The sequence below is a fragment of the Pseudophryne corroboree genome, chromosome 11, assembly GCF_028390025.1.
Source record: "Pseudophryne corroboree isolate aPseCor3 chromosome 11, aPseCor3.hap2, whole genome shotgun sequence".
Classification (NCBI taxonomy): domain Eukaryota; kingdom Metazoa; phylum Chordata; class Amphibia; order Anura; family Myobatrachidae; genus Pseudophryne; species Pseudophryne corroboree.
Window position 1 is genome coordinate 24653157 of NC_086454.1, and position 26762 is coordinate 24679918.

Genomic DNA, 26762 nt, shown 5'->3' on the forward strand with positions numbered 1-26762 from the left:
TGGTACCCTGTCATTAGATGTATGGGGGTACCCAGTCAGATGCATGGGAGTAATCTGATATAGAAGATATAAGTGTAGTGGTGGGCACTGGTTCCTGTACTGCAGGGGTGGGGAACCTTCGGCCCTCCAGCTGTTGTTGAACTACACATCCCAGCATGCCCTGCAACAGTTTTTGCATGTCCAAATAGCAAAATTGTTGCAAGGCATGCTGGTATGTGTAGTTCAACAACAGCTGGAGAGCCGAAGGTTCCCCATCCCTGCTGTACTGGTTTGTAGGGCAGTCACTTGTTTAGCTTTTGGATGCAGCCATGCATTAATCTACCACTAGGGGGCGATCCAGCACCTCTATGACAGCCTCCTGAGTATACAGCCTCCCATTCCTCTCCCAGGACTGGCTGCAATTACACTGCAGATGGTAATCTCTCTGCTACTTGCAGCCATACCAGCTCCTGCTTATAAAAGAGGGATAATGTCTGCCTAATGTCTTCCCGACAATCATGTAATGTAAGTTTAATCTGCGTAAATCAGCTTTTGTGGAGTTTCCTGGCAGCAGTCAGATCCTGTACGCCGGTAATAGCACATATGTATTATCATCACTTTCATTCTCCTTTTGGGAACAGTAAACAGAAAACGATTCTGTCTGTAACACAAGTGATGGTCGTAAAACTATAATAGCAGCTATATCCCAGGCAGACTTCTTGTTCTATACACAGACGTCCCAGATGGGTGTATTAATCTCCCACCCAGCCAAATAGGGGCCTTTATTGGGGTATTACAGGGGGATATGTGCAGTGTGTATACAGGGGCTAATTCAGGTTGGATTGCAAATGGGCGGACAAACGGAGGCATATCAGGGGCGTGGTCGCGGCGGCTGCGTGACGTCACATGCAGCCGCCGCGACAGGTAAAATGGTGCCGGGACTCCTGGGGCCCCACAGTCAGCAAATACAGGCTCCTCTAGTTAGTAAGCAGGAGAAACCATCCTCCTACAACCAGAGCCGGCCCTAACCAATATGATGCCCTAGGCAAGATTTTGGCTGGTGCCCCCTAGCACCTCCGCTAGTTCTGCAGGAGATTCCTGGCATGAGTCATCTGGCAGCTCTGCTAACGTCAGGCGCCTTTTGTTTCTGAAAATGCATCTTATTTGCATTACTATGTGGCTAGGATGCACAAGCAGCTTCTGCTGATTAAAATTATATGCAGCATGCCTATATACTGTGTGCGACTGTGGGTGTATCTGTATACGAAATGCTACATTACAGTGATTTCCAGGAATACACTGCAATGTATTTCGTATGCAGATACAGCCGCAGTCACACACAGAATATAGGCATGCTGCATATCATTTTAATCAGCAGAAGCTGCTGGTGCCCCTAAGCATACCAAATGCCCTAAGCATTTGCCTAATTTGCCTATGCCTAAGGCCGGCTCTGCCTGCACCAGATGTACCCAGGATGGGGCAGATAGAAAGGGCAGGAAGCATGTTTCTAGCACAACTGTCCCTCCATTACTCCTCTCCTGTCGGGCCCTGCCCCATATTAGCTCCTGAATGGTGTAGGGATGACTGACCTAGAATAGGGACTGTAAGGGTGAGTAAAATCCAGAGAAACAGACTGTAGGTATATAGGGGTACACAGACATTAGATATATGGGAAAACACAGGGGCGGCACATATAGACAGTATATGTATGAGGGTACGCAAAGGCAGAATATTTATGGAAGTACACAGGGGCAGTATATGTATGGGTCTACACAAGGGTGGCACATATAAGTGGGGGTACATAATATAGACAGTATATGTGTGGGGGTACATAGAGACAGTATATGTAATGTGGACCACAGAGGCATTCGATGTATGGGGATACGCAGAGACAGTAAATGCACGGGGGTACATAGAGGCATTAGATGAACGGGGGTACACAGAGACAGTATATGTATGGACTAAACAGAGACAAAGACAATGTAATGGGGTACAGAAACAGAGGTTGTACTACCCTAATATGGTGCCTGAGATATACTATGCTGAACCTTCTTAACAGTTGCATTGCTGAAAGTGGGAACAGTGGGGTCATTCCGAGTTGATCGTAGCTGTGCTAAATTTAGCACAGCTACGATCATCTTCCCAGACATGCGGGGGGACGCCCAGCACAGGGCTTGTCCACCCCGCATGTCAGTCCAGCCCCTCCCCCCGCACAAGTACAAAAACATCGCACAGCGCCAATGCTCCTGTACTTGAAGAGTAACTCCCGGTCAACGCAACTCCTGCGGCTGGCCGGGAGTTACTTGTCGCTGCCCCGGGTCGCAGCGGCTGCGTGTGACGTCACGCAGCCGCTGCGGCCCGCCCCCTGCATGGTCCGGCCACGCCTGCGTTGGCCGGACAGCGCCCAAAAAACGGAGGCTAGACGCCGCCGTACCGCCCCCTCCCGCCCAGCTAACACCTTTGCCTGTCAATCAGGCAGAGGCGATCGGTAGGTAACGACGGCCTTTGGCCATCTGGCATGCGCCAGCGCACTGCGGCGCCGGCGCATGCACAGTTCCGACTTGATCGTTGCGCTGAGAACAACTGCAGCGTCTGATCGGGTCGGAATGACCCCCAGTGTTTGTAGGGGAAGTTATAAAAGTTTTCTCCACACCTATATATTTGTTGTTGGAAAACACTGGCTTCTCATTGCCATTATTTGACAGCACCGAAACTCTTGCATAAACCTTCAGAAGTTACAATGGACGAGGGATTTCGCACCATGGAAAATTTGGGTATCCGGACTCCAGGTCGACAGCAAAAAGGTCGACACACCTTAGGTCGACGCCAGTTGGTCGACACACATTAGGTCGACATGGACAAAAGGTCAACATGGGCAAAAGGTCGACAGGAGCAAGGTCGACATGGACAAAAGGTCGGCATGGAAAAAGGTCGACATGAGTTTTTCACGATTTTTTTCTTTTTTTGGAACCTTTTCATACTTAACGATCCACGTGGACTACGATTGGAACGGTAATCTGTGCCGAGCGAAGCGGTAGCGGAGCGAAGGCACCATGCCCGAAGTAGAGATGAGCGGGTTCGGTTTCTCTGAATCCGAACCCGCCAGAACTTCATGGTTTTTTTCACGGATCCGAGCAGACTCGGATCCTCCCGCCTTGCTCGGTTAACCCGAGCGCGCCCGAACGTCATCATGACGCTGTCGGATTCTCGCGAGACTCGGATTCTATATAAGGAGCCGCGCGTCGCCGCCATTTTCACACGTGCATTGAGATTGATAGGGAGAGGACGTGGCTGGCGTCCTCTCCATTTAGATTAGGGTTGAGAGAGAGAGAGAGAGATTGACCTGAGGCTGTGATACTGTAGAAGAGAGTGCAGAGTTTAGTGACTGACGACCACAGTGACCACCAGACAGTGCAGTTGTTTGTTTTATTTAATATATCCGTTCTCTGCCTGAAAAAAACGATACACACAGTGACTCAGTCACATACCATATCTGTGTGCACTGCTCAGCCCAGTGTGCTGCATCAATGTATATATATATCTGACTGTGCTCAGCTCACACAGCTTATAATTGTGGGGGAGACTGGGGAGCACTGCAGTGCCAGTTATAGGTTATAGCAGGAGCCAGGAGTACATAATATTATATTAAAATTAAACAGTGCACACTTTTGCTGCAGGAGTGCCACTGCCAGTGTGACTAGTGACCAGTGACCTGACCACCAGTATATATAATATTAGTAGTATACTATCTCTTTATCAACCAGTCTATATTAGCAGCAGACACAGTACAGTGCGGTAGTTCACGGCTGTGGCTACCTCTGTGTCGGCACTCGGCAGCCCGTCCATAATTGTATATACCACCTAACCGTGGTTTTTTTTTCTTTCTTTATAGTCATACTAGTTACGAGTATACTATCTCTTTATCAACCAGTCTATATTAGCAGCAGACACAGTACAGTGCGGTAGTTCACGGCTGTGGCTACCTCTGTGTCGGCACTCGGCAGCCCGTCCATAATTGTATATACCACCTAACCGTGGTTTTTTTTTCTTTCTTTATACATACATACTAGTTACGAGTATACTATCTCTTTATCAACCAGTCTATATTAGCAGCAGACACAGTACAGTGCGGTAGTTCACGGCTGTGGCTACCTCTGTGTCGGCACTCGGCAGCCCGTCCATAATTGTATATACCACCTAACCGTGGTTTTTTTTTCTTTCTTTATACATACATACTAGTTACGAGTATACTATCTCTTTATCAACCAGTCTATATATTAGCAGCAGACACAGTACAGTGCGGTAGTTCACGGCTGTGGCTACCTCTGTGTCGGCACTCGGCAGCCCGTCCATAATTGTATATACCACCTAACCGTGGTTTTTTTTTTCTTTCTTTATACATACATACTAGTTACGAGTATACTATCTCTTTATCAACCAGTCTATATATTAGCAGCAGACACAGTACAGTGCGGTAGTTCACGGCTGTGGCTACCTCTGTGTCGGCACTCGGCAGCCCGTCCATAATTGTATATACCACCTAACCGTGGTTTTTTTTTCTTTCTTTATACATACATACTAGTTACGAGTATACTATCTCTTTATCAACCAGTCTATATTAGCAGCAGACACAGTACAGTGCGGTAGTTCACGGCTGTGGCTACCTCTGTGTCGGCACTCGGCAGCCCGTCCATAATTGTATATACCACCTAACCGTGGTTTTTTTTTCTTTCTTTATACATACATACTAGTTACGAGTATACTATCTCTTTATCAACCAGTCTATATATTAGCAGCAGACACAGTACAGTGCGGTAGTTCACGGCTGTGGCTACCTCTGTGTCGGCACTCGGCAGCCCGTCCATAATTGTATATACCACCTAACCGTGGTTTTTTTTTCTTTCTTTATAGTCATACTAGTTACGAGTATACTATCTCTTTATCAACCAGTCTATATTAGCAGCAGACACAGTACAGTGCGGTAGTTCACGGCTGTGGCTACCTCTGTGTCGGCACTCGGCAGCCCGTCCATAATTGTATATACCACCTAACCGTGGTTTTTTTTTCTTTCTTTATACATACATACTAGTTACGAGTATACTATCTCTTTATCAACCAGTCTATATATTAGCAGCAGACACAGTACAGTGCGGTAGTTCACGGCTGTGGCTACCTCTGTGTCGGCACTCGGCAGCCCGTCCATAATTGTATACTAGTATCCAATCCATCCATCTCCATTGTTTACCTGAGGTGCCTTTTAGTTGTGCCTATTAAAATATGGAGAACAAAAATGTTGAGGTTCCAAAATTAGGGAAAGATCAAGATCCACTTCCACCTCGTGCTGAAGCTGCTGCCACTAGTCATGGCCGAGACGATGAAATGCCAGCAACGTCGTCTGCCAAGGCCGATGCCCAATGTCATAGTACAGAGCATGTCAAATCCAAAACACCAAATATCAGTAAAAAAAGGACTCCAAAACCTAAAATAAAATTGTCGGAGGAGAAGCGTAAACTTGCCAATATGCCATTTACCACACGGAGTGGCAAGGAACGGCTGAGGCCCTGGCCTATGTTCATGGCTAGTGGTTCAGCTTCACATGAGGATGGAAGCACTCAGCCTCTCGCTAGAAAAATGAAAAGACTAAAGCTGGCAAAAGCAGTAGCACCGCAAAGAACTGTGCGTTCTTCGAAATCCCAAATCCACAAGGAGAGTCCGACTCCAATTGTGTCGGTTGCGATGCCTGACCTTCCCAACACTGGACGTGAAGAGCATGCGCCTTCCACCATTTGCACGCCCCCTGCAAGTGATGGAAGGAGCACCCGCAGTCCAGTTCCTGATAGTCAGATTGAAGATGTCAGTGTTGAAGTACACCAGGATGAGGAGGATATGGGTGTTGCTGGCGCTGGGGAGGAAATTGACCAGGAGGATTCTGATGGTGAGGTGGTTTGTTTAAGTCAGGCACCCGGGGAGACACCTGTTGTCCGTGGTAGGAATATGGCCGTTGACATGCCTGGTGAAAATACCAAAAAAATCAGCTCTTCGGTGTGGAAGTATTTCACCAGAAATGCGGACAACAGGTGTCAAGCCGTGTGTTCCCTTTGTCAAGCTGTAATAAGTAGGGGTAAGGACGTTAACCACCTCGGAACATCCTCCCTTATACGTCACCTGCAGCGCATTCATAATAAGTCAGTGACAAGTTCAAAAACTTTGGGTGACAGCGGAAGCAGTCCACTGACCAGTAAATCCCTTCCTCTTGTAACCAAGCTCACGCAAACCACCCCACCAACTCCCTCAGTGTCAATTTCCTCCTTCCCCAGGAATGCCAATAGTCCTGCAGGCAATGTCACTGGCAATTCTGACGAGTCCTCTCCTGCCTGGGATTCCTCCGATGCATCCTTGCGTGTAACGCCTACTGCTGCTGGCGCTGCTGTTGTTGCTGCTGGGAGTCGATGGTCATCCCAGAGGGGAAGTCGTAAGCCCACTTGTACTACTTCCAGTAAGCAATTGACTGTTCAACAGTCCTTTGCGAGGAAGATGAAATATCACAGCAGTCATCCTGCTGCAAAGCGGATAACTGAGGCCTTGACAACTATGTTGGTGTTAGACGTGCGTCCGGTATCCGCCGTTAGTTCACAGGGAACTAGACAATTTATTGAGGCAGTGTGCCCCCGTTACCAAATACCATCTAGGTTCCACTTCTCTAGGCAGGCGATACCGAGAATGTACACGGACGTCAGAAAAAGACTCACCAGTGTCCTAAAAAATGCAGTTGTACCCAATGTCCACTTAACCACGGACATGTGGACAAGTGGAGCAGGGCAGGGTCAGGACTATATGACTGTGACAGCCCACTGGGTAGATGTATGGACTCCCGCCGCAAGAACAGCAGCGGCGGCACCAGTAGCAGCATCTCGCAAACGCCAACTCTTTCCTAGGCAGGCTACGCTTTGTATCACCGCTTTCTAGAATACGCACACAGCTGAAAACCTCTTACGGCAACTGAGGAAGATCATCGCGGAATGGCTTACCCCAATTGGACTCTCCTGTGGATTTGTGGCATCGGACAACGCCAGCAATATTGTGTGTGCATTAAATATGGGCAAATTCCAGCACGTCCCATGTTTTGCACATACCTTGAATTTGGTGGTGCAGAATTTTTTAAAAAACGACAGGGGCGTGCAAGAGATGCTGTCGGTGGCCAGAAGAATTGCGGGACACTTTCGGCGTACAGGCACCACGTACAGAAGACTGGAGCACCACCAAAAACTACTGAACCTGCCCTGCCATCATCTGAAGCAAGAAGTGGTAACGAGGTGGAATTCAACCCTCTATATCAGGGGTGTCAAACTCAAATTCATCGGGGGCCGCATCAGCAGTTTGGTCCCCATCAAAGGGCCGGTTGTATCTGTAGGTCTATCCAAAATTTACCGCTCCACCTGCCTTATATGTGCCCAGCCATCTGCCCCCTTTTAAAGTGCCCAGCCATGTGCCCCCTTTTATAGTGCCCAGCCATGTGCCCCCTTTTATAGTGCACAGGTCCCCATTTTACACATTGCGGCAGGCACAGGTCCCCATTTTACACATTGCGGCAGGCACAGGTCCCCATTTTACACATAGCGGCAGGTACAGGTCCCCATTTTACACATTGTGGCAGGCACAGGTCCCCATTTTACACATTGTGGCAGGCACAGGTCCCCATTTTACACATAGCGGCAGGTACAGGTCCCCATTTTACACATTGTGGCAGGCACAGGTCCCCATTTTACACATTGTGGCAGGCACAGGTCCCCATTTTACACATAGCGGCAGGTACAGGTCCCCATTTTACACATTGTGGCAGGCACAGGTCCCCATTTTACACATTGTGGCAGGCACAGGTCCCCATTTTACACATAGCGGCAGGTACAGGTCCCCATTTTACACATTGTGGCAGGCACAGGTCCCCATTTTACACATTGTGGCAGGCACAGGTCCCCATTTTACACATTGCGGCAGGCACAGGTCCCCATTTTACACATTGCGGCAGGCACAGGTCCCCATTTTACACATAGCGGCAGGTACAGGTCCCCATTTTACACATTGTGGCAGGCACAGGTCCCCATTTTACACATTGTGGCAGGCACAGGTCCCCATTTTACACATTGTGGCAGGCACAGGTCCCCATTTTACACATAGCGGCAGGTACAGGTCCCCATTTTACACATAGCGGCAGGTACAGGTCCCCATTTTACACATTGCGGCAGGTGGTGGAAGGAGGGAGAGAGAGAGAAAGAGAGGAAGGGAGAGGGGCTGACTTACATTTGAAGCGGTTCTCGCCGCTCTTCAGCCGCCTCTCCCTCCTCGTCTGCGCGGCTCCCTTCTCCCTCCTCCGACGGGGTTTCGTTGAATGACGCGTTTGCGCCGTGACGTCACGACGCAATCGCGTCATTCCGCGAAACCCCGCCCCCCCCCGAGCTGGGCACTCGGGAGAAGGGGGTTTCATGGCGGCGGCACCGCGGGCCATCAGACGAGGTCTGGCGGGCCGGATTTGGCCCGCGGGCCTTGTCTTTGACACCCCTGCTCTATATGCTTCAGAGGTTGGAGGAGCAGCAAAAGGCCATTCAAGCCTATACAATTGAGCACGATATAGTAGGTGGAATGCACCTGTCTCAAGCGCAGTGGAGAATGATTTCAACGTTGTGCAAGGTTCTGATGCCCTTTGAACTTGCCACACGTGAAGTCAGTTCAGACACTGCCAGCCTGAGTCAGGTCATTCCCCTCATCAGGCTTTTGCAGAAGAAGCTGGAGACATTGAAGGAGGAGCTAACACGGAGCGATTCCGCTAGGCATGTGGGACTTGTGGATGGAGCCCTTAATTCGCTTAACAAGGATTCACGGGTGGTCAATCTGTTGAAATCAGAGCACTACATTTTGGCCACCGTGCTCGATCCTAGATTTAAAGCCTACCTTCGATCTCTCTTTCCGGCAGACACAAGTCTGCTGGGGTTGAAAGACCTGCTGGTGACAAAATTGTCAAGTCAAGCGGAACGCGACCTGTCAACATCTCCTCCTTCACATTCTCCCGCAACTGGGGGTGCGAGGAAAAGGCTCAGAATTCCGAGCCCACCCGCTGGCGGTGATGCAGGGCAGTCTGGAGCGACTGCTGATGCTGACATCTGGTCCGGACTGAAGGACCTGACAACGATTACGGACATGTCGTCTACTGTCACTGCATATGATTCTCTCAACATTGATAGAATGGTGGAGGATTATATGAGTGACCGCATCCAAGTAGGCACGTCACACAGTCCGTACTTATACTGGCAGGAAAAAGAGGCAATTTGGAGGCCCTTGCACAAACTGGCTTTATTCTACCTAAGTTGCCCTCCCACAAGTGTGTACTCCGAAAGAGTGTTTAGTGCCGCCGCTCACCTTGTCAGCAATCGGCGTACGAGGTTACATCCAGAAAATGTGGAGAAGATGATGTTCATTAAAATGAATTATAATCAATTCCTCCGCGGAGACATTGACCAGCAGCAATTGCCTCCACAAAGTACACAGGGAGCTGAGATGGTGGATTCCAGTGGGGACGAATTGATAATCTGTGAGGAGGGGGATGTACACGGTGATATATCGGAGGGTGATGATGAGGTGGACATCTTGCCTCTGTAGATCCAGTTTGTGCAAGGAGAGATTAATTGCTTCTTTTTTGGGGGGGGTCCAAACCAACCCGTCATATCAGTCACAGTCGTGTGGCAGACCCTGTCACTGAAATGATGGGTTGGTTAAAGTGTGCATGTCCTGTTTTGTTTATACAACATAAGGGTGGGAGGGCCCAAGGACAATTCCATCTTGCACCTCTTTTTTCTTTTCTTTTTCTTTGCGTCATGTGCTGTTTGGGGAGGGTTTTTTGGAAGGGCCATCCTGCGTGACACTGCAGTGCCACTCCTAGATGGGCCCGGTGTTTGTGTCGGCCACTAGGGTCGCTAGTCTTACTCACACAGTCAGCTACCTCATTGCGCCTCTTTTTTTCTTTGCGTCATGTGCTGTTTGGGGAGGGTTTTTTGGAAGGGACATCCTGCGTGACACTGCAGTGCCACTCCTAGATGGGCCCGGTGTTTGTGTCGGCCACTAGGGTCGCTAGTCTTACTCACACAGTCAGCTACCTCATTGCGCCTCTTTTTTTCTTTGCGTCATGTGCTGTTTGGGGAGTATTTTTTTGAAGGGCCATCCTGCGTGACACTGCAGTGCCACTCCTAGATGGGCCAGGTGTTTGTGTCGGCCACTTGGGTCGCTTATCTTAGTCACACAGCGACCTCGGTGCAAATTTTAGGACTAAAAATAATATTGTGAGGTGTGAGGTGTTCAGAATAGACTGAAAATGAGTATAAATTATGGTTATTGAGGTTAATAATACTATGGGATCAAAATGACCGCAAATTCAATGATTTAAGCTGTTTTTTAGTGTTTTTTGAAAAAAACACCCGAATCCAAAACACACCCGAATCCGACAAAAAAAATTCGGTGAGGTTTTGCCAAAACGCGGTCGAACCCAAAACACGGCCGCGGAACCGAACCCAAAACCAAAACACAAAACCCGAAAAATTTCAGGCGCTCATCTCTAGCCCGAAGCATGGCGAGTGAAGCAAGCCATGCGAGGGGACGCGGTGCACTAATTGTGGTTCCCGGTCACTCTACGAAGAAAACGACACCAAAAAAACATAAAAAAATCATGTCGACCTTTTTCCATGTCGACCTTTTTCCTGACGACATTTTGTCCATGTCGACCTAAGGTGTGTCGACCAATTGGCGTCGACCTAAGGTGTGTCGACCTTTTTGCTGTCGACCCTGAGTCCCAGACCCGAAAATTTGTTGGCCTCTCAACAGAAGACAGAGAAACAAATGTTAAAGCTGGTGCCCAGTCAGTCGGAGCGGCATCTGCAGGGCAAAGAAAATGTCTGCCTCAGATGACCCAGAGGCACATTTATTGATATTTGAGAGGGTGGCACAATGTTTAAAATGGACAGCTGCTTCTTGGGCTGATAAACTTGACCCCTATTTCACTGGCGAGGCACAAAAAGCATATGCTGATTTGTCCTCCACTGATGCGGTCAAAAGTGACATCCTGGCCCAGTCAGGACTCACTCCTGTTGGAAAGGCGCAGCCCTACTGCCAGGTGTCCCTACTTGAAAGCAACTTGCAGGACTCTCCAGACGGGGTGAAGTTGGCTCCAGACGGAGGTCCGCACTGCCACGCAGATTGTGGAGTCAGTAGTTTCGACCAGTGCATAAGGACCCTAGGTCGAAGTTTGCAGTGCTGGGTGGTACACACCGATCCTCAGAAATTGGAGGAGCTGGAGCGATATGGAACTGCAGGAAATATGGCAAAAATTCCAGAAAAGAGACCAGGGAATGTGCATCCCGTTAAGTTGACACCTCACTGACTTGTGACCCCCGTCTACACCCACTATTCACGGAGACCCCAACGGAGACCCCGTTGTCATCTACTATTAGTGTGGACAGCAAGGTCACATAAGGCGGTCTTGTCCAAAAAATCAATGCCTATGGAATGTGGTGTGGCTAACATGGGCACTATGTACCCATCTTTCTGTACTGTGGTACCCCTGGACTCCAGACCCCCACTGATGTTGGAGTCTGTTTCGCTGAGTGGGCTAAGAACTACCGGCTATAATAGATTCAGGGAGTGAGCTAACTGTGATTTTAGAAGCTGTCCTGCCCAGGCCCGTAGAGAAAGAGCCAAGGTTAGTTGAGGTGCTTTGTGTACATAGATACAATAGAAAACTTTTCCCCTGTGCAAGTGATTCTCACCCTAAAGGGGTGCACTTATGAGGTAGTAGCTGCTGTTGGGTCCAAGCTCCCTTACCTGCTTATATTGAGACACAATTTCCCAGGGTTCCCGGTTCACTGAGCTCTTGAAGAAACCTCAGAGACAGAACAAGTATAAAATCTCTAGGGCCCTAGTGGAGAGGGGTGTAATAAAACATCCAGTGCTCTTCAGAGAAGAAACCCCTGAAAGACCAGTTCCAGACAAGAATACTTTTACTCCAGATTGGAGAACTCTCCCGAATGATATAGATCTGTGAAGCTTTGCCCAGGTCCAGCAAAAAAAAAAAACTGCCCTCAAGAAAGTTATACCCAACACGGGTGAGGCCAATGGCGTGCTGAAAACCACCTTTCCTCTGGTTCCTGAGCACTTTTCTAGTTCGTCTGGACCTTCGGATGTGCCGTTGGCAGATGCATTGTCAGTGGAACAATGAAAAGAAGCAGACCTCTTGGTCTGCAATAACAGGGATGTGTTTTTCTTCTGCCGGGGCGCACTACCTTGGTGGAGCATGACATGAATAGAACTGAAGTGGTGGTCATAAAGCAACGACCGTATCGCATTCCTGAGATGCAGCGTAAAGCTGCCTCACAAGAGGTGAAGGAGATGTGTCAGCTTTGTGTCATTGAGGAGTTCGGAAGTGATTGGTCAGGTCCCATTGTCCTAGTCCCCAAGCCTCTAGCAGCAATACGTTTTTGTAATGGCTTTAAATGTCTGAATCAAGTTGCCCAGTTCGATGCACACATGTTAACTCGGGTGGAGGAACTGGTGGAAAATTTGGCAAGTAGACAGTATCTTACGAACTTAGACCTCACAAAGAGTTATTGTCAAATTCTCCTAAGTAAGACTGCCAAGGAGAAGACTGCCTTTTCAACGCCTGATGGCCTGTATCAATATAAAGTACTTCCTTTTGGTCTTCATGGGGCACCAGCAACACTCCAGCCCACCATGAATCACCTACTACGGCCACAGCAAGAGTATGTCATAGCCTGTTTAGACGACATTGTCATATATACCAAAGATTGAGAAGCCCACTTGCCCAAAGTCCAAAAAGCTTAAGACAACACAGGTTTACGGCTAATCTAGTCAAGTGTGCCATTGGACTTTCAGAAGCCCATTACCTTGGGTAATTGGCAATGGACAAGTGAAACACAGACTACAGAAAAAGGAGGCAGTAAAGTCCTGTCCTAGACCATCCACCAAGAAACAAATGAAGACTTTCCTTGGGCTGTTGGGCTATTGCCGCCATTTCATTCCACATTTCGCGTCCAGAGCTTTGCCAATGGCTGAAACCCTTAAGAAGGCTCAGCCGGAAAGAATCCTCTGGTCTGAAACAGCTGAGGCATCCTGGGAAGATATGAGGATGGCTATGTGTTCCAATCCGGTTCTACAGGGACCTGATGTGAAGAATCCCTTTGTCCTGCAAACCGACGCTTCCACGACAGGCTTGGGAGCTATTTTGTTACAGTCTTTGCGGGTGAGGAGAAGCTGATCGTCTACTTAAGTAGGAAATTGCTGCCATATGAAGCAAAGTATGCTTTAGTCAAGCTATAATGTTTGGCGATAAACTGTGCAGTAGAAGCCCTAAAGTATTATCTTCTGGGAATGGGAAAAGAGTAGGTCCTAGCCATTGATCACGTACCCTTGAGGTGAATGCACCTCAACAAAGGGTTCAACCCGAAGGTTAAGCCTTGGTTTTTAACCATTCCACTGTATATATCTGTTGTACAACATCAGCCTGGAGCTCAAAATAGAAATGTGGATGTATTTTCCCAGAGGTTTGAAAAAGTTGAATGCTGTCGCCCATCACAACGGAAGAAATGCACTTCCCCAAGCTTGGAAAAAGGAAAAGGGGATGTGTGATGACTAGCAAGAGGGGTTGCCTCTCAACTGAATTATCCCCATTCTTGTGGGATCAACTCCCTCCAAGGGAGACTAAAGCAAGTCCTGTGTAGTCTGCAGCAGCACTGGGGGTTTGGAACTCTGGGCTTTCTGGGTTGCACAGGTCCATCACTGAATGGCAGGAAGGGTTTAAAATCCTCATCCACCTGGTACTCTGGGCACTGATGCTGAATAGCGGCCAGTGAGTAGGCCAGAGTCTCATTAGTGCCAGGGCCTTTCTAAACTTCTCTGTGTGTTCGTTAAAGTGCAGTGTCTGTTACAATATAGAGGCACTGCTTCACTGTGAACCTGCCTATTGTGTGTCCTATTTTCTGTGACTCTGTTACATATGGTAACCTATACGTGGATCTGCGCTGCTGTCTCACAGCTAGTATATGTTTGGAGGTACATAGAAATAGTAGTTATATGGAGTACACACAGACAATATATTTGGGTATACATAGACAGAGGTTGTATTGCAGTACACAGACAGTATATGTATAGGGGTACATAGAGATAGTATATGTATGAGGGTACACAGAGACAGTGTATGTATGGGGGTACACAGAAACAGTATATGTATGAGGGTACACAGAGACAGGTATATGTATGGAGTACACAGATACAGAGTTTGTATAGGGGTATACAGAGACAGGAGATATATAGCTGTATGCAGATACATAACAAAGGGGGTAATTCAGATTTGATCGCAACAGCAAATTTGCTAGCAGTTGGGCAAAACCATGTGCACTGCAGGTGGGGCAGATATAACATGTGCAGAGAGAGTTAGATTTGGGTGGGTTATATTGTTTCTGTGCAGGGTAAATACTGGCTGCTTTATTTTTACACTGCAATTTAGATTTCAGTTTGAACACACCACACCCAAATCTAACTCTCTCTGCACATGTTACATCTGCCGCACCTGCAGTGCACATGGTTTTGCCCAACTGCTAAGAAATTTGCTACTGCAATCGACTCTGAATTAGGCCCAATATTCAGCCACAATAACTACATAATAACCTGTGATAAAATGAATCTTTCATGGTTATATCAGATGATCATCTATACACAAACAAGAATGTAAGATGATTTTATTGCTTTTCGTACCGTACACATAGGAAATGCCAACCAGCTCGAAGATTGCGATAATTACTAATGAGTAGGAGGCAGCGTAAGTGTCCACGAGCTGCAGCATGTATATCCCGCCCTGTGTGCGAGAATCAGCAATAAGACTTCTGCAGTATAAACCATTATTTATTTATTAACAATTTCTTATACAGCGCAGCATCTTCCATTGCAATTTACAATTGGACCATAATTACTATAGGGAAGGTTTTACTTTCTCTGCAACATTCAGGAAATGCATTTTATTTTCTGTAAGAAAAAAAGGCATTTTGTTTCCCCCAGCACACTGAATGATAACAGTAACCAGATGTAAATCCCACACAATATTAGAATTCAGAGATCTCGGTTACACATCTTTGCGCAAATGTATGAATAAGCCCCAAAGCAGCATCAAGGCGTCTCTGTATATTTGGGGTCCCTAGCGCTATATCTAGGTGCAGGGTGTGGCAACCCAAAACACCAGCATAAGCCAGAAAGCCCAGCATAGCATACCAGTGAAAAAACTATAGTGTTAATAAATTAGTGTTAGGAAGCCGAAGCTATAAAGAGGGTGATACAAAAATGAGATGTATTATTCAAGCACCTGAATGATATCACTAAGCTAATTGGGCATCTGCCACTATATATGTCTGTTGTGAGAGGCAGAGAGGTTCCTGCATTAGGAGGAGGTGCAGGCCCTGACATGCCATATGGAGCATTATGGGGTTGCTCCAAGGTAGGTAGCTCTTAGCTTAGATATATTTAAGTAAGGAGCCATTATCATGTGGCTCCTTGCTGGTTAATCATAGACCCATATTGTGGTAATGGAGGTGTGAGGTGTGGTGCCTCTGGACTGGGTGATCTGGATGGCTTTAGTGTGGCATACCTTTACATTCTATTAACACTTTTCACATACTAATTTCTTTAACACTATTTCCCCATTTTAATTACATCTCATTTTTGTATCACCCTCTCTATAGCTTCGGCTTCCTAACACTAATTTATTAACACTATAGTTTTTTCACTGGTATGCTGCCCTGGGCATTCTGGCTTATGCTGGTGTTTTAGGGTGCCACACCCTGAACCTAGATATAGTGCTAGGGACCCCAAATATACAGAGACGCCTTGATGCGGCTTTGGGGCTTATTCATACATTTGCACAAATATATGTAACCGAGATCTCTGAATTATAATATTGTGTGCTATTTACATCTGGTTACTGTTATCATTCAGTGTGCTGGGGGAAACAAAATGCCTTTTTTTTCTTGCTTAGAAATACCCCTCCCTTTCAAGCACCTGAATGATATCACTAAGCTAATTGAGCAGCTGCCACACTATATATGTCTTTTATTTTCTGTAGGAATAGTGGGAAAAATATTTTACAAAACAGCATACTGTAAGTTATTTTGTAAAATTGTCATTTTAAATAACGGCCTTACAATTTGCTAATTCTCTATGGGGTGTGTTTAATGATAATCACAAATGTCCCCACAAAAGTTGGCATTCCATATAGCCGCATGTTTTAGAGATACGTAATGTTATCTATCCGGGGCGCCTTCTTGCTCTTATGCGAAGGTTTTCTCACTCTCACCAGCAGCCCAGCGCCGCCAGCGAGGAGATCAGACAAATCGCACATGCGCGGTGGGACAGGACCCACTTAATAAACAAAGCGTGCAACATCCATCCGAAGTCAGTCATTTTTCTGCATTATCCCTCATCTTAAATAGGAGGAAGCGGTGGTAACCTCTTTCTCCACCGTAAAAGCCAGAGAAACAAGTTATTATCACTGCTTCATAAATAGCCCCTGGTATCAGTCATTAGGGGCAGGAGAACAGAACTAGTCAGAGTGATGTAATGTGGTCACCTATAGATTGTGGTGTAAAGATGCAGCTTATCATCTAATAATGATCGGATGATGTCACAGAGGGTTCGGTATTATTAGGTGACAGTTACAATGTGGATGGCAAAATGTTGACCACACTGTACTTGCCAACTCTCCCCGATTGTCAGGGAGGCTCCTGAAATAGCAGCAATCTCCCTAACTCCCCGAGAGTATAGCAATCTCCCCGATTGCACCTTACCCTCATTATGTAACTGTCATATAATTAAGGGAAAAGGGAAATCAAAGATATATACATTCAGATGGGATCACCAGTGCCATTTTCCTGCATTGGTTATAAGGCACAATGATCCGGGATGCTGTCAGTTTACCTCCAATCAAAATCCCGACCTTCAAAATCCCGACACCAATTGACCGACGGTCAAAATGCCGACAAGGTCAAAATCCCGACATGGACAAAATACCGACATTTAAAATACCGACAAGGTCAAAATACCGACATGTAAAATGCAGACAAGGTCAAAATACCGACATGAGTTTTTCATGATTTTTTTCATTGAAACCGACTTGTTCATACTTTACCATCCCAGTGGACCTGGAGGGGGAATATAATAGTGTGCCGAGCGCAGTGAGCCATGCGAGAGGACGCGGTACACTTTATATGGTGTCCATGTTGACTTATGTCGACATACACACAAAAAACAACAAAAACCGCATGTCGGTATTTTGACCTGTCGGCATTTTACATGTCGGTATTTTGACCTTGTCTGTATTTTAAATGTCAGTATTTTGTCCATGTCGGGATTTTGTCCATCGGTCAATTGGTGTCGGGATTTTGAACGTCAGCATTTTGATTGGAGGTATTTCATATCGATCCCAATGATCCCTATGGCTACATGCATTTTCTAATAAGGTTTCTCATGGCCACTTACAGTATATGGAACCTCTTGTAAAACACATGAACAAGCCCTGAAAAGCATCAGTGTCTTTTCATCAACAAGTAGATCTTACCGACTGCTTTGGGACTCATTTACATTTGGATGTAAGTCATTTGTACGACACGTGTCCACGCTTATAGGTGTTCCGGACAGTCTCCCTGACATGCTTTCAAAAGTAGCAGAGTATGGTGTTGACGTGGGAATAATGATTATTAAAGCACTTTACCAGTGTTGGCAATATATCTTCAGACATGCTAGTAAAGGATTATGTTTAAAGCTATAATGCCGACACAGTTAAAGTGCTTTAATTAACAGTAGTACCGCGTCGGCATTAGGCTGTCCACAACAAATCAACTACATCCTGTCACAGGAAGCATCTCATCTGCATATTGTCTGCCAGGACAAGGACAGTGCCCAGTCTCATGAATGTCTAAGACCTGCCCATTATATATGGCTGTACGCCCATGCGGCTGTGTACGAGCCTGAACCTAGAATACACATTTAGAGCCTGACTCTGCATCCGTAGCGGCAGCCTGCGTGCTATGGTATGCTAAGAACGCTCTCTGTCCTCCTGTGTTCGTATAACTGTGATTTCCTGTGTCCTGGTCCAAAGTTTTTTTTTTCCACCAGTGTTTCAGCTGTGATCATTAATCTACGGACTGGCTCTGGGTCCCATTTAAGAGTTCCGTCTGGAACAGACCCAACTGCGTCCGAACCCCTAACTGAAGCACACGCACACCGTGTTTTCTCATTCAGACGCATGCTCCCGTTTTGCGTCGACTCAGGATCTCTCCCATATTGCGGGAGTCCAGCACTGACCTGGGTAATCATAGGGAATCCCATTATGAAGAAAGCCAAGCAGCAGACTAAGGTGAAGATGGCCTTGTGCGTGCGCAGATACTTGGGGAACTCATCGGAGACAGACGTCACTATCGTTTCAATGGTCGCAAACTGAGGAGGAGAGAAGAAAATTGAGCATGGATGACATAATGCAGTGGCTACTGTGAGATATAAGGATATTACAGGTCACCCTCTGGCACACCGAGGCTTCTGAACAAATATGGGAAACACTGCGGTATATTTATTAAAGGAGGACAAGCCCGTTCTCACCAGCGGCAGCCCCCCACCACGCTCCATGCACACAGTGTGTTACTGCCATGCAGGCGAAACGCGTCAACCTTGTCAGTGGGGGCACAGGGTCAGGCAATCTGTATTTACAGGCGGTTGCAGGACAATGGGGGATTATAATACGTATAAAGCTTTAACTCCTTACCATCGTGTCCAGTCCTAGAGTCAGAAGCATCAGGAAGAATATTATGGCCCAAAAAGGAGAAAGTGGGAGCCTGGTGAGCGCCTCTGGGTACACTACAAAGGCAATGCCAGGACCTGGGGAGAAGGGCATAGAGGTTGTCAGGAAATGTCAGTAAATGCCATGATCTTTCCCTGCTGGCACTGTGTCAGGTAAACTCATTTCCAGTAAATATGAGTTCTCATTAGTTACAATTCCCTATATCAGAAACTAATTGTGATTTCCCAGCATTCTTACCGGCGTGACTCCCTATTATCCCTCTTTTTTAAATAACCTCACCCCATTCCCGGACTGTAAAAACAGAGCCTCAGTAATTGGACGCAGATTGACAGATTATCCATGATGTAACATAGACTAATGCCTAGGGCCCAGTCAGCTTGGAGCAGCCCAGATAACGACACACGTGGTCCCTCATTCAGATATGGATAGAAACATAGAATTTGTCGGCAGATAAGAACCACTTGGCCCATATAGTCTGCCCCTTTTTTTAACATTATTTTTATCTCTAACCTTATTTGATCCTTATTTCTTTGTAAGGGTATCCTTATGTCTATCCCATGCATGTTTAAATTGCTCTGCTGTCTTAGCCTCTACCACCTCTGATGGGAGGCTATTCCACTTGTCCACTATACTTTCTGTGAAGTCATTTACCCTCAAATTTCCCCTGAACCTCCCCCCTTCAGTCTCATGTCCTCGTGTCCTATTGCTTCTCTTCATTTGGAGAATGTTTCCCTCCTGGACTTTGTTAAAACCCTTGATATAAGTGAAAGTTTCTATCATGTCCCCCCTTTCCCTTCTCTGCTCCAAACTATACATATTGAGATGTCTGGGTAAGTATTGTGATGTAGGCCATGCACCATTTTAATGAAAATGGAAAGTGTGTGGATTCTGGCGCACTAAAAGTATCAGCCCAATCTTAACCCTCCTGTGGTCTGCCCAAATCCAGATCACACAAAGAATTGCTTAAAAATGAATGGATGGAGGAAAGATCAAAGGCTCTACTGTACTAACATATAATTATCAGAGAATATAATAAAAGTGTACATCACATGAGTCCTTTGCAGGCCTTTGTTAATTTCTTTATGTCGTCCCAGTAACTTCCAGATGTTGTTTACATGCAAAAACAAAGAATAAACACAAAATGTGCGCTATTGTTTTTTAAAATAAAATTTCTGTGAATTCTCCAGCGAAAAAGAGCCCTGTGTTTTGTGAGTTTCTTGATAGTAGATAGAGATAGTTCCTCACCACCACTTCACAGGGATAAATAAACGTACCGAGACTCACTTAGAGTTTTATATCACCATACACATAAAGGTATCTTTTATACTTCTAATCATCACACGTAAGAGATGTTCCGTTTAGTAGAACGTACCACACTCACTTTTCAGCAGGTGAAATTCTGCATGTAGCGGTTTCTTTAAATAAACGGAAACACTCCTCTCTCCAACAGTTGATATATTGTCGCCTGCTGCCTCCGAACCCGACTCCACTTCCTGTTGCCGTTCCACAAGTCACCCGGATGTTGCAACATCCGGGTGACTTGTGGAACGGCAACAGGAAGTGAAAAGTGAGTGTGGTACGTTCTACTAAATGGAACATCTCTTACGTGTGATGATTAGAAGTATATATTGTGTTTATTCTTTGTTTTTGCATGTAAACAACATCTGGAAGTTACTGGGACGACATAAAGAAATTAACAAAGGCCTGCAAAGGACTCATGTGATGTACACTTTTATTATATTCTCTGATAATTATATGTTAGTACAGTAGCGCCTTTGATCTTTCCTCCATCCATTCATTTTTAAGCCATTCACCATTTTAGTTGCCCTTCTTTGTACAGTTTCTAATGTATTAATATCCTTTTGAAGATATGGCCTCCAGAATTGAAAACAGTATTCTAGATGAGGGCGTACCAATGACCTATACAGTGACATTACTACTTCTTTCTTTCTGCTGCTGATTCCTCTCCCAATGCAGCCAAGCATCTGACTATCCTTCCTCATTGCCTTGTTACATTGCTTACCTGCCTTTATGTCACCTGAAATAGTGACTCCTAGATCCCTTTCCTCCTCAGTAGTTTCCAGTATAGTGCCATTAATACTATATTTATCCTTTATGTCACATGAAATAGTGACTCCTAGATCCCTTTCCTCCTCAGTAGTTTCCAGTATAGTGCCATTAATACTATATTTAGCCTTTGGATTTTTGAGACCCAAGTACATGATTTTGCATTTTTTGGCATTAAACTGTAATTGCCACACTCTTGACCATTCCTCTAGTCTACCTAGATCCTCAATCATTTGTTTTACCCCACCTGGTGTGTCTACCCTGTTGCATACCTTTGTGTCATCTGCAAAAAGGCATACTTTCCCTTTAATGCCATTTGCAATGTCACCAATAAAGATATTAAAAAGCACTGGTCCAAGTACAGATCCCTGGGGTACTCCACTGGTAACATTTCCCTCCTGTGAATGCACTCCATTTACCACAACTCTCTGTTTTCTATCCTTCAACCAAGATCTTATCCATTCAATAATCCTAATATCCAATCCCAAACTTTCAAGTTTATTTAGCAGTCTGCAATGTGGAACAGTGTCAAAAGCCTTACTAAAGTCTAGATAAGCTATATCCATGGCTCCACCTTTATCCATCACTTTAGTCACACAGTCAAAAAAGTAAATAAGATTTGTTTGACATGATCTCCCCCCAGTGAATCCATGCTGTTTGGGATCCTGTAAATTGCCGGATTTGAGATAATCTACAACTCTTTCTTTTAAGAGTGTTTCCATCAATTTCCCTACTACTGATGTAAGACTCACTGGTCTGTAGTTGTTTGTCTCTTCCTTGCTTCCACTTTTGTGCAGTGGGACTACGTTTGCTCTTTTCCAGTCCTCTGGAATTACTCCTGTAGCTAATGACTGGTTGAATAATTCTGTCAATGGTGCTACCAGCACCTCTTTAAGTTCTTTTAGTATCCTTGGATGTATCCCATCTGGCCCCATAGATTTGCCCACTTACAGCTTTGAGAGTTCTGTTAGGACCTTCTCCTCTGTAAATGTACTTGTTTCATTTTCCTGAATATCCCTGCAACTTAATTGTGGCCCCTTTCCCTCTCTTTCAGTAGTAAATACTGAGCAAAAATAATTATTAAGATGATCTGCTATTAAATTGTCTCCCTCAACAAGACTCCCAGTGTCTGTCTTTAGTTTTATTATTCCGCCTTTTGTTTTTCTCCTTTCGCTTATATACCTAAAAAAAAGTTTTGCCTCCTTTACCCACTGACTGGGCCATTTTCTCCTCAGCTTGCACCTTTGCACATCTGATTACCTTCTTAGTCTCCTTCTGTCTAACAAGATATATCTCTTTGTCTTCATTATTTTGTGTCTGCTTATATTTCCTAAAAGCCATCTTTTTTGCTTTCACAATATTTGCTACTTCTTTTGCAAACCACACTGGCTTCCTTTTCCTTGTGTTTTTCCTAACACTTTTGATACAATGGTCTGTTGCCTTTAATATTGCACATTTTAATGTGTCCCACCTCTCCTGCACTGCTTCCAAGTTCCTCCATTCTGCCAAAGAATCGCTTACACATTTTCCCATCCCTGCAAGATCAGCCTTCCTAAAATCCAACACCTTTGTTTTTGTATGGGATGAGTCAGTCTCTGTCTTTATGCTGAACCATACTGCTTGATGATCACTGGATCCCAGGTTTTCCCCCACTTTTACGTCTGATATTCTGTCTCCATTTGTAAGTATTAAATCTAATATTGCGTCCTTCCGAGTGGGCTCCATCACCAACTGGAGTAGCTATCGCAGTATTGTATCATCTCCCACATCAACTGGCTCTGTGACCCACGGGGTGGAACAAGCCGGCCGCCGCAGCTGCTACCTAGAGGCCAAGAAATCTCTATTCTCTGACTATGGCCACTTCGCTCACCTGCAATGGCGCCAACACCTCTCTGTTTGGAGAAACAGAGGCCATCGCCACCCCTTTCCTGCCATTAAACAACATCAGTCTGTCAATCACTGTCAGTCTGATGACGCCCTGCGTCCGCCATCGCAGGATCCGTTCGTGCATGCGCAGAATGTGTCCTGCATATGTGCAAAGTAACACTAATCAGTACTCTGTGACAGACAAAGCCACTCTGACTACATCTGAGTTACCCCCATAGTGTGGAAGTGGCCATACACCAATATCCTGTCTGGGGCACTACGGGGTCTAAGGGGGATATCTACTAAGCAGTGATAAAAGTGGAGAAGTGAGCCAGTGGAGAAGTTGCCCATGGCAACCAATCAGCTGCTCTGTCAAATTTTATAGTATGCAATTATAAATGTTACGTCAGTGCTGATTGGTTGCCATAGGCAACTTCTCCACTGGCTCACTTCTCCACATTTATCACTGCTTGGTAAATCTCCCCCTAAGTCAGACTCTGCCTCCAGAACAGGTCCTGCTGGGTTCTCACCAGAACAGCTCCAGGAGATAGAATGCTGCACGGAGAGAGGCTGGGGGTACACAGTGACGTCAGCCTCCATAATATCCAGGGACACTGCTGTGGTGCCGCTGCATCTACGCTCTGCTACTGTATGCAGAACAGAGGTCAATGGGACCCTCCGTTCTGACCTATTTCAGCCCCTGTCCCGCTTTCCACTGACAATAATGCTTTTTCCATTCGATGGCGGGACTGGCACACTTGCCAAACATCGCATGCCTCTTCCGATGGCTTGTGACGTCATTTCTGCTGCGTTCACCTGTGTCTGTAGCAGACCTCCTCTGAGCTTGCACAAACTTTGTTGCGCTTGCGCCCCAACATACCATCGATGGATAAATCATTAAATGGTCAACAGGGATGGCTATTTCATCCCAAGGCATGTTCCGATGGCTGCAATGCAGCAAGAATTTGGCACACCCCCTTCCGGTGGCCATCCCTAATCCATTGTCATGTGTTTAAGCCCCTAATGTGATGCAACTCTGCTCCTAATGCAACACTGCCAGTGGTGTAACTACAGGGAGGCTAAGCTGGCAAATGTCCAGGGGCCACAAGGTGATGGGGGCACACCCCAAAATCAGTCACTAAATACTTCAGACTAAATACGTGATTTTGCAATTTATTTCTGTGTACACGGTACTGTTATTATTCAGGTCAATTAGAGCTGTGACTTCTAATAAAACTATATGATGGCCCCCGGGGGTTGGCAGCGCTGTGTGTGTCTCAGGACGCAGCAGCACTCAGCTCCTCCTTCCTGTATAAGCCCGCCCCCAGACTCCTGTGTAACTAGCCAATGGGAGTCTGGTGGCTTATACAGGAAGGAGGACCGAAGCTGAGTGCTGCTGTGTCCCAAGTGCGTCCGCGGCTGTGATACGCAGCGCTGCCAATCCCCAGGGTCAGGCAGCCGTCACACATATTACATGTAACATTAATGGTATGTTTATATGTTTTATCCGAACCCCCCCCCCCCCCCCCCCCTCCGTCCCCCCATCCCCTCCACGCTATGTGTGGTCTGCACTGCAGTCCTGGGGCAGCAGCCGCCACTGATAAAGACCGACAGCTGGGTGAGCGGAGCTAATACACTTACATAGCACTGACATTGTCTTGCTGCGCCGCCTCACGTATTTCTAATATGTATAACACAGAAATTACTCGGATATGATAAAACATGTAGACATAAGGGTTTATAGAAATCAGATAGGAGGCCAACCTTGAGAGATTCCCAGGGGCCTCCAGGCCTCTAGTTATGCAACTGGTCATTCCCATGGCCTCAAGTTTGGAGGCAGTGTGACCGTGTACCAATCCAGAAAATGTAAACCGCGGGAGTTATGTTACCAATCTCTAAGAGGCTGCAATGTCCAATGATGTCATCTTCTATCTACAGCATCATATGCAGTTCTTCTGACACCTTTCCCAAACCTCTACCCCTCAGTGTAATCATAAAGTGCTGGGACCGGCAGGTCCATCTTAACATATAGGCATACAGGGCAGCTGCCTAGGGCATACTTATCTACTTTGAATGTCTCCTCTCCGGGAAAAGCCCGGCGCAGAGACGCTGCAGGAGACTTCAGGGGCGGGGGTGGGCTGTGACATCATCAAGCCCCCCCCCCAAATCCGGAAAATGCAGCGATTCGCTGGTCTGCGGGAAGGGGGCGGGGCTAAAATGACGCACTTCACGACATTTTAACCCCTTCCCCACTCCATGGACCCGCGAACTCAGGAGAGTATCTCTCCATCCTGCGGGAGACCTGCCTACTCTTCCATGAGTGCGGGGGGCTACCCCAAAAAACAGGAGCCTCCTGCAGCTTCCGGGAGAGTAGGCAAGTATGGCCTAGGGTCCCACAATTCTAGGGGATTCACAAGCCGGTGCAGGCTGGGCTGGGGGCATTCCCCACTCCCCCACACCAGGGCTGGTACCTGCAGCCGTACAGTGGCTGGAGCTATCCACCAATCAGAGTGTTGCCAGCCAGTCACTGTATGGAAGCATGTGGAGAGACGACGCAGGACTGCAGGATGGGAATGTTATGAATTTGTTTTATTATTTATTGCCGTGAATGGGTGTGTAGGGGCCCCAGTGCATTGCATGGTCTAGGTCCTACAATGCAGCTAAGATGGCCCCGGTGACCGGGCAGTATTCAGACATGATAAAGCTGAAATGTTTCATTATCAGCAGTGGTTTTTACTTTTATGTGGTGGTACTGGTACCCAGAGGTACGCAGTCCTTTTTTACTATTGTAGTCCCAGAAACAGGAAGAAGTCAGTGAATATATATATGTAGGTTATGGTAATTTCTGTACTAGTCTGTACTTGTGCAATTTGCAATGTGTTTCCCCAATGCATGGCACTGCAGGACTCTTATAAATCATCATCATCATCATCATCATCATTATTGTAATAGAGGTTATGGATATGGAGTTAAATAAACTCCAAAAACTGCATTACCGATTATTATCACCAGGTGGCAGTGCTCTTCCTTTCAAAACCATATATTTATTTTGCCATGTACTCTGTAGATTATATTAGGGCAGGATTTCCATAGAACAGTATGTGAATATTATATGTATAATATGTAGTTATGAAGAATGTGGCATTTGAAAAGTGAGGACAATACGGAGTATATTTAATAAAGTGTGGGTTTTTAGAAGTGGAAATGGTACCCATAGCAACCAATCAAATTCTACTTATCATTTATCTAGCACAGGGGTGTCAAAGACAAGGCCCGCGGGCCAAATCCGGCCCGCCAGACCTCGTCTGATGGCCCGCGGTGCCGCCGCCATGAAACCCCCTTCTCCCGAGTGCCCAGCTCGGGGGGGGCGGGGTTTCGCGGAATGACGCGATTGCGTCGTGACGTCACGGCGCAAACGCGTCATTCAACGAAACCCCGTCGGAGGAGGGAGAAGGGAGCCGCGCAGACGAGGAGGGAGAGGCGGCTGAAGAGCGGCGAGAACCGCTTCAAATGTAAGTCAGCCCCTCTCCCTTCCTCTCTTTCTCTCGCTATGTGTAAAATGGGGACCTGTACCTGCCGCTATGTGTAAAATGGGGACCTGTGCCTGCCGCAATGTGTAAAATGGGGACCTGTGCCTGCCACAATGTGTAAAATGGGGACCTGTGCCTGCCACAATGTGTAAAATGGGGACCTGTACCTGCCGCTATGTGTAAAATGGGGACCTGTGCCTGCCACAATGTGTAAAATGGGGACCTGTGCCTGCCACAATGTGTAAAATGGGGACCTGTACCTGCCGCTATGTGTAAAATGGGGACCTGTGCCTGCCGCAATGTGTAAAATGGGGACCTGTGCCTGCCACAATGTGTAAAATGGGGACCTGTACCTGCCGCTATGTGTAAAATGGGGACCTGTGCCTGCCACAATGTGTAAAATGGGGACCTGTACCTGCCGCTATGTG

General features: G+C 46.6%; 1 protein-coding gene across 1 annotated transcript in view; it reads right to left on the reverse strand.

Moving 5' to 3' along the window:
* The window catches only part of SLC6A5 (solute carrier family 6 member 5), a 180187-nt gene that overhangs the window by 32426 nt on the left and 120999 nt on the right, over positions 1-26762 (reverse strand). The window contains exons 11-13 of the mRNA XM_063944158.1: positions 18836-18948; positions 18382-18513; positions 14788-14887 (exon numbers count right to left, since the gene is read on the reverse strand). Of these exons, the coding sequence (XP_063800228.1) occupies positions 14788-14887; positions 18382-18513; positions 18836-18948 (345 nt within the window). The remainder of the gene's footprint in view (positions 1-14787; positions 14888-18381; positions 18514-18835; positions 18949-26762) is intronic.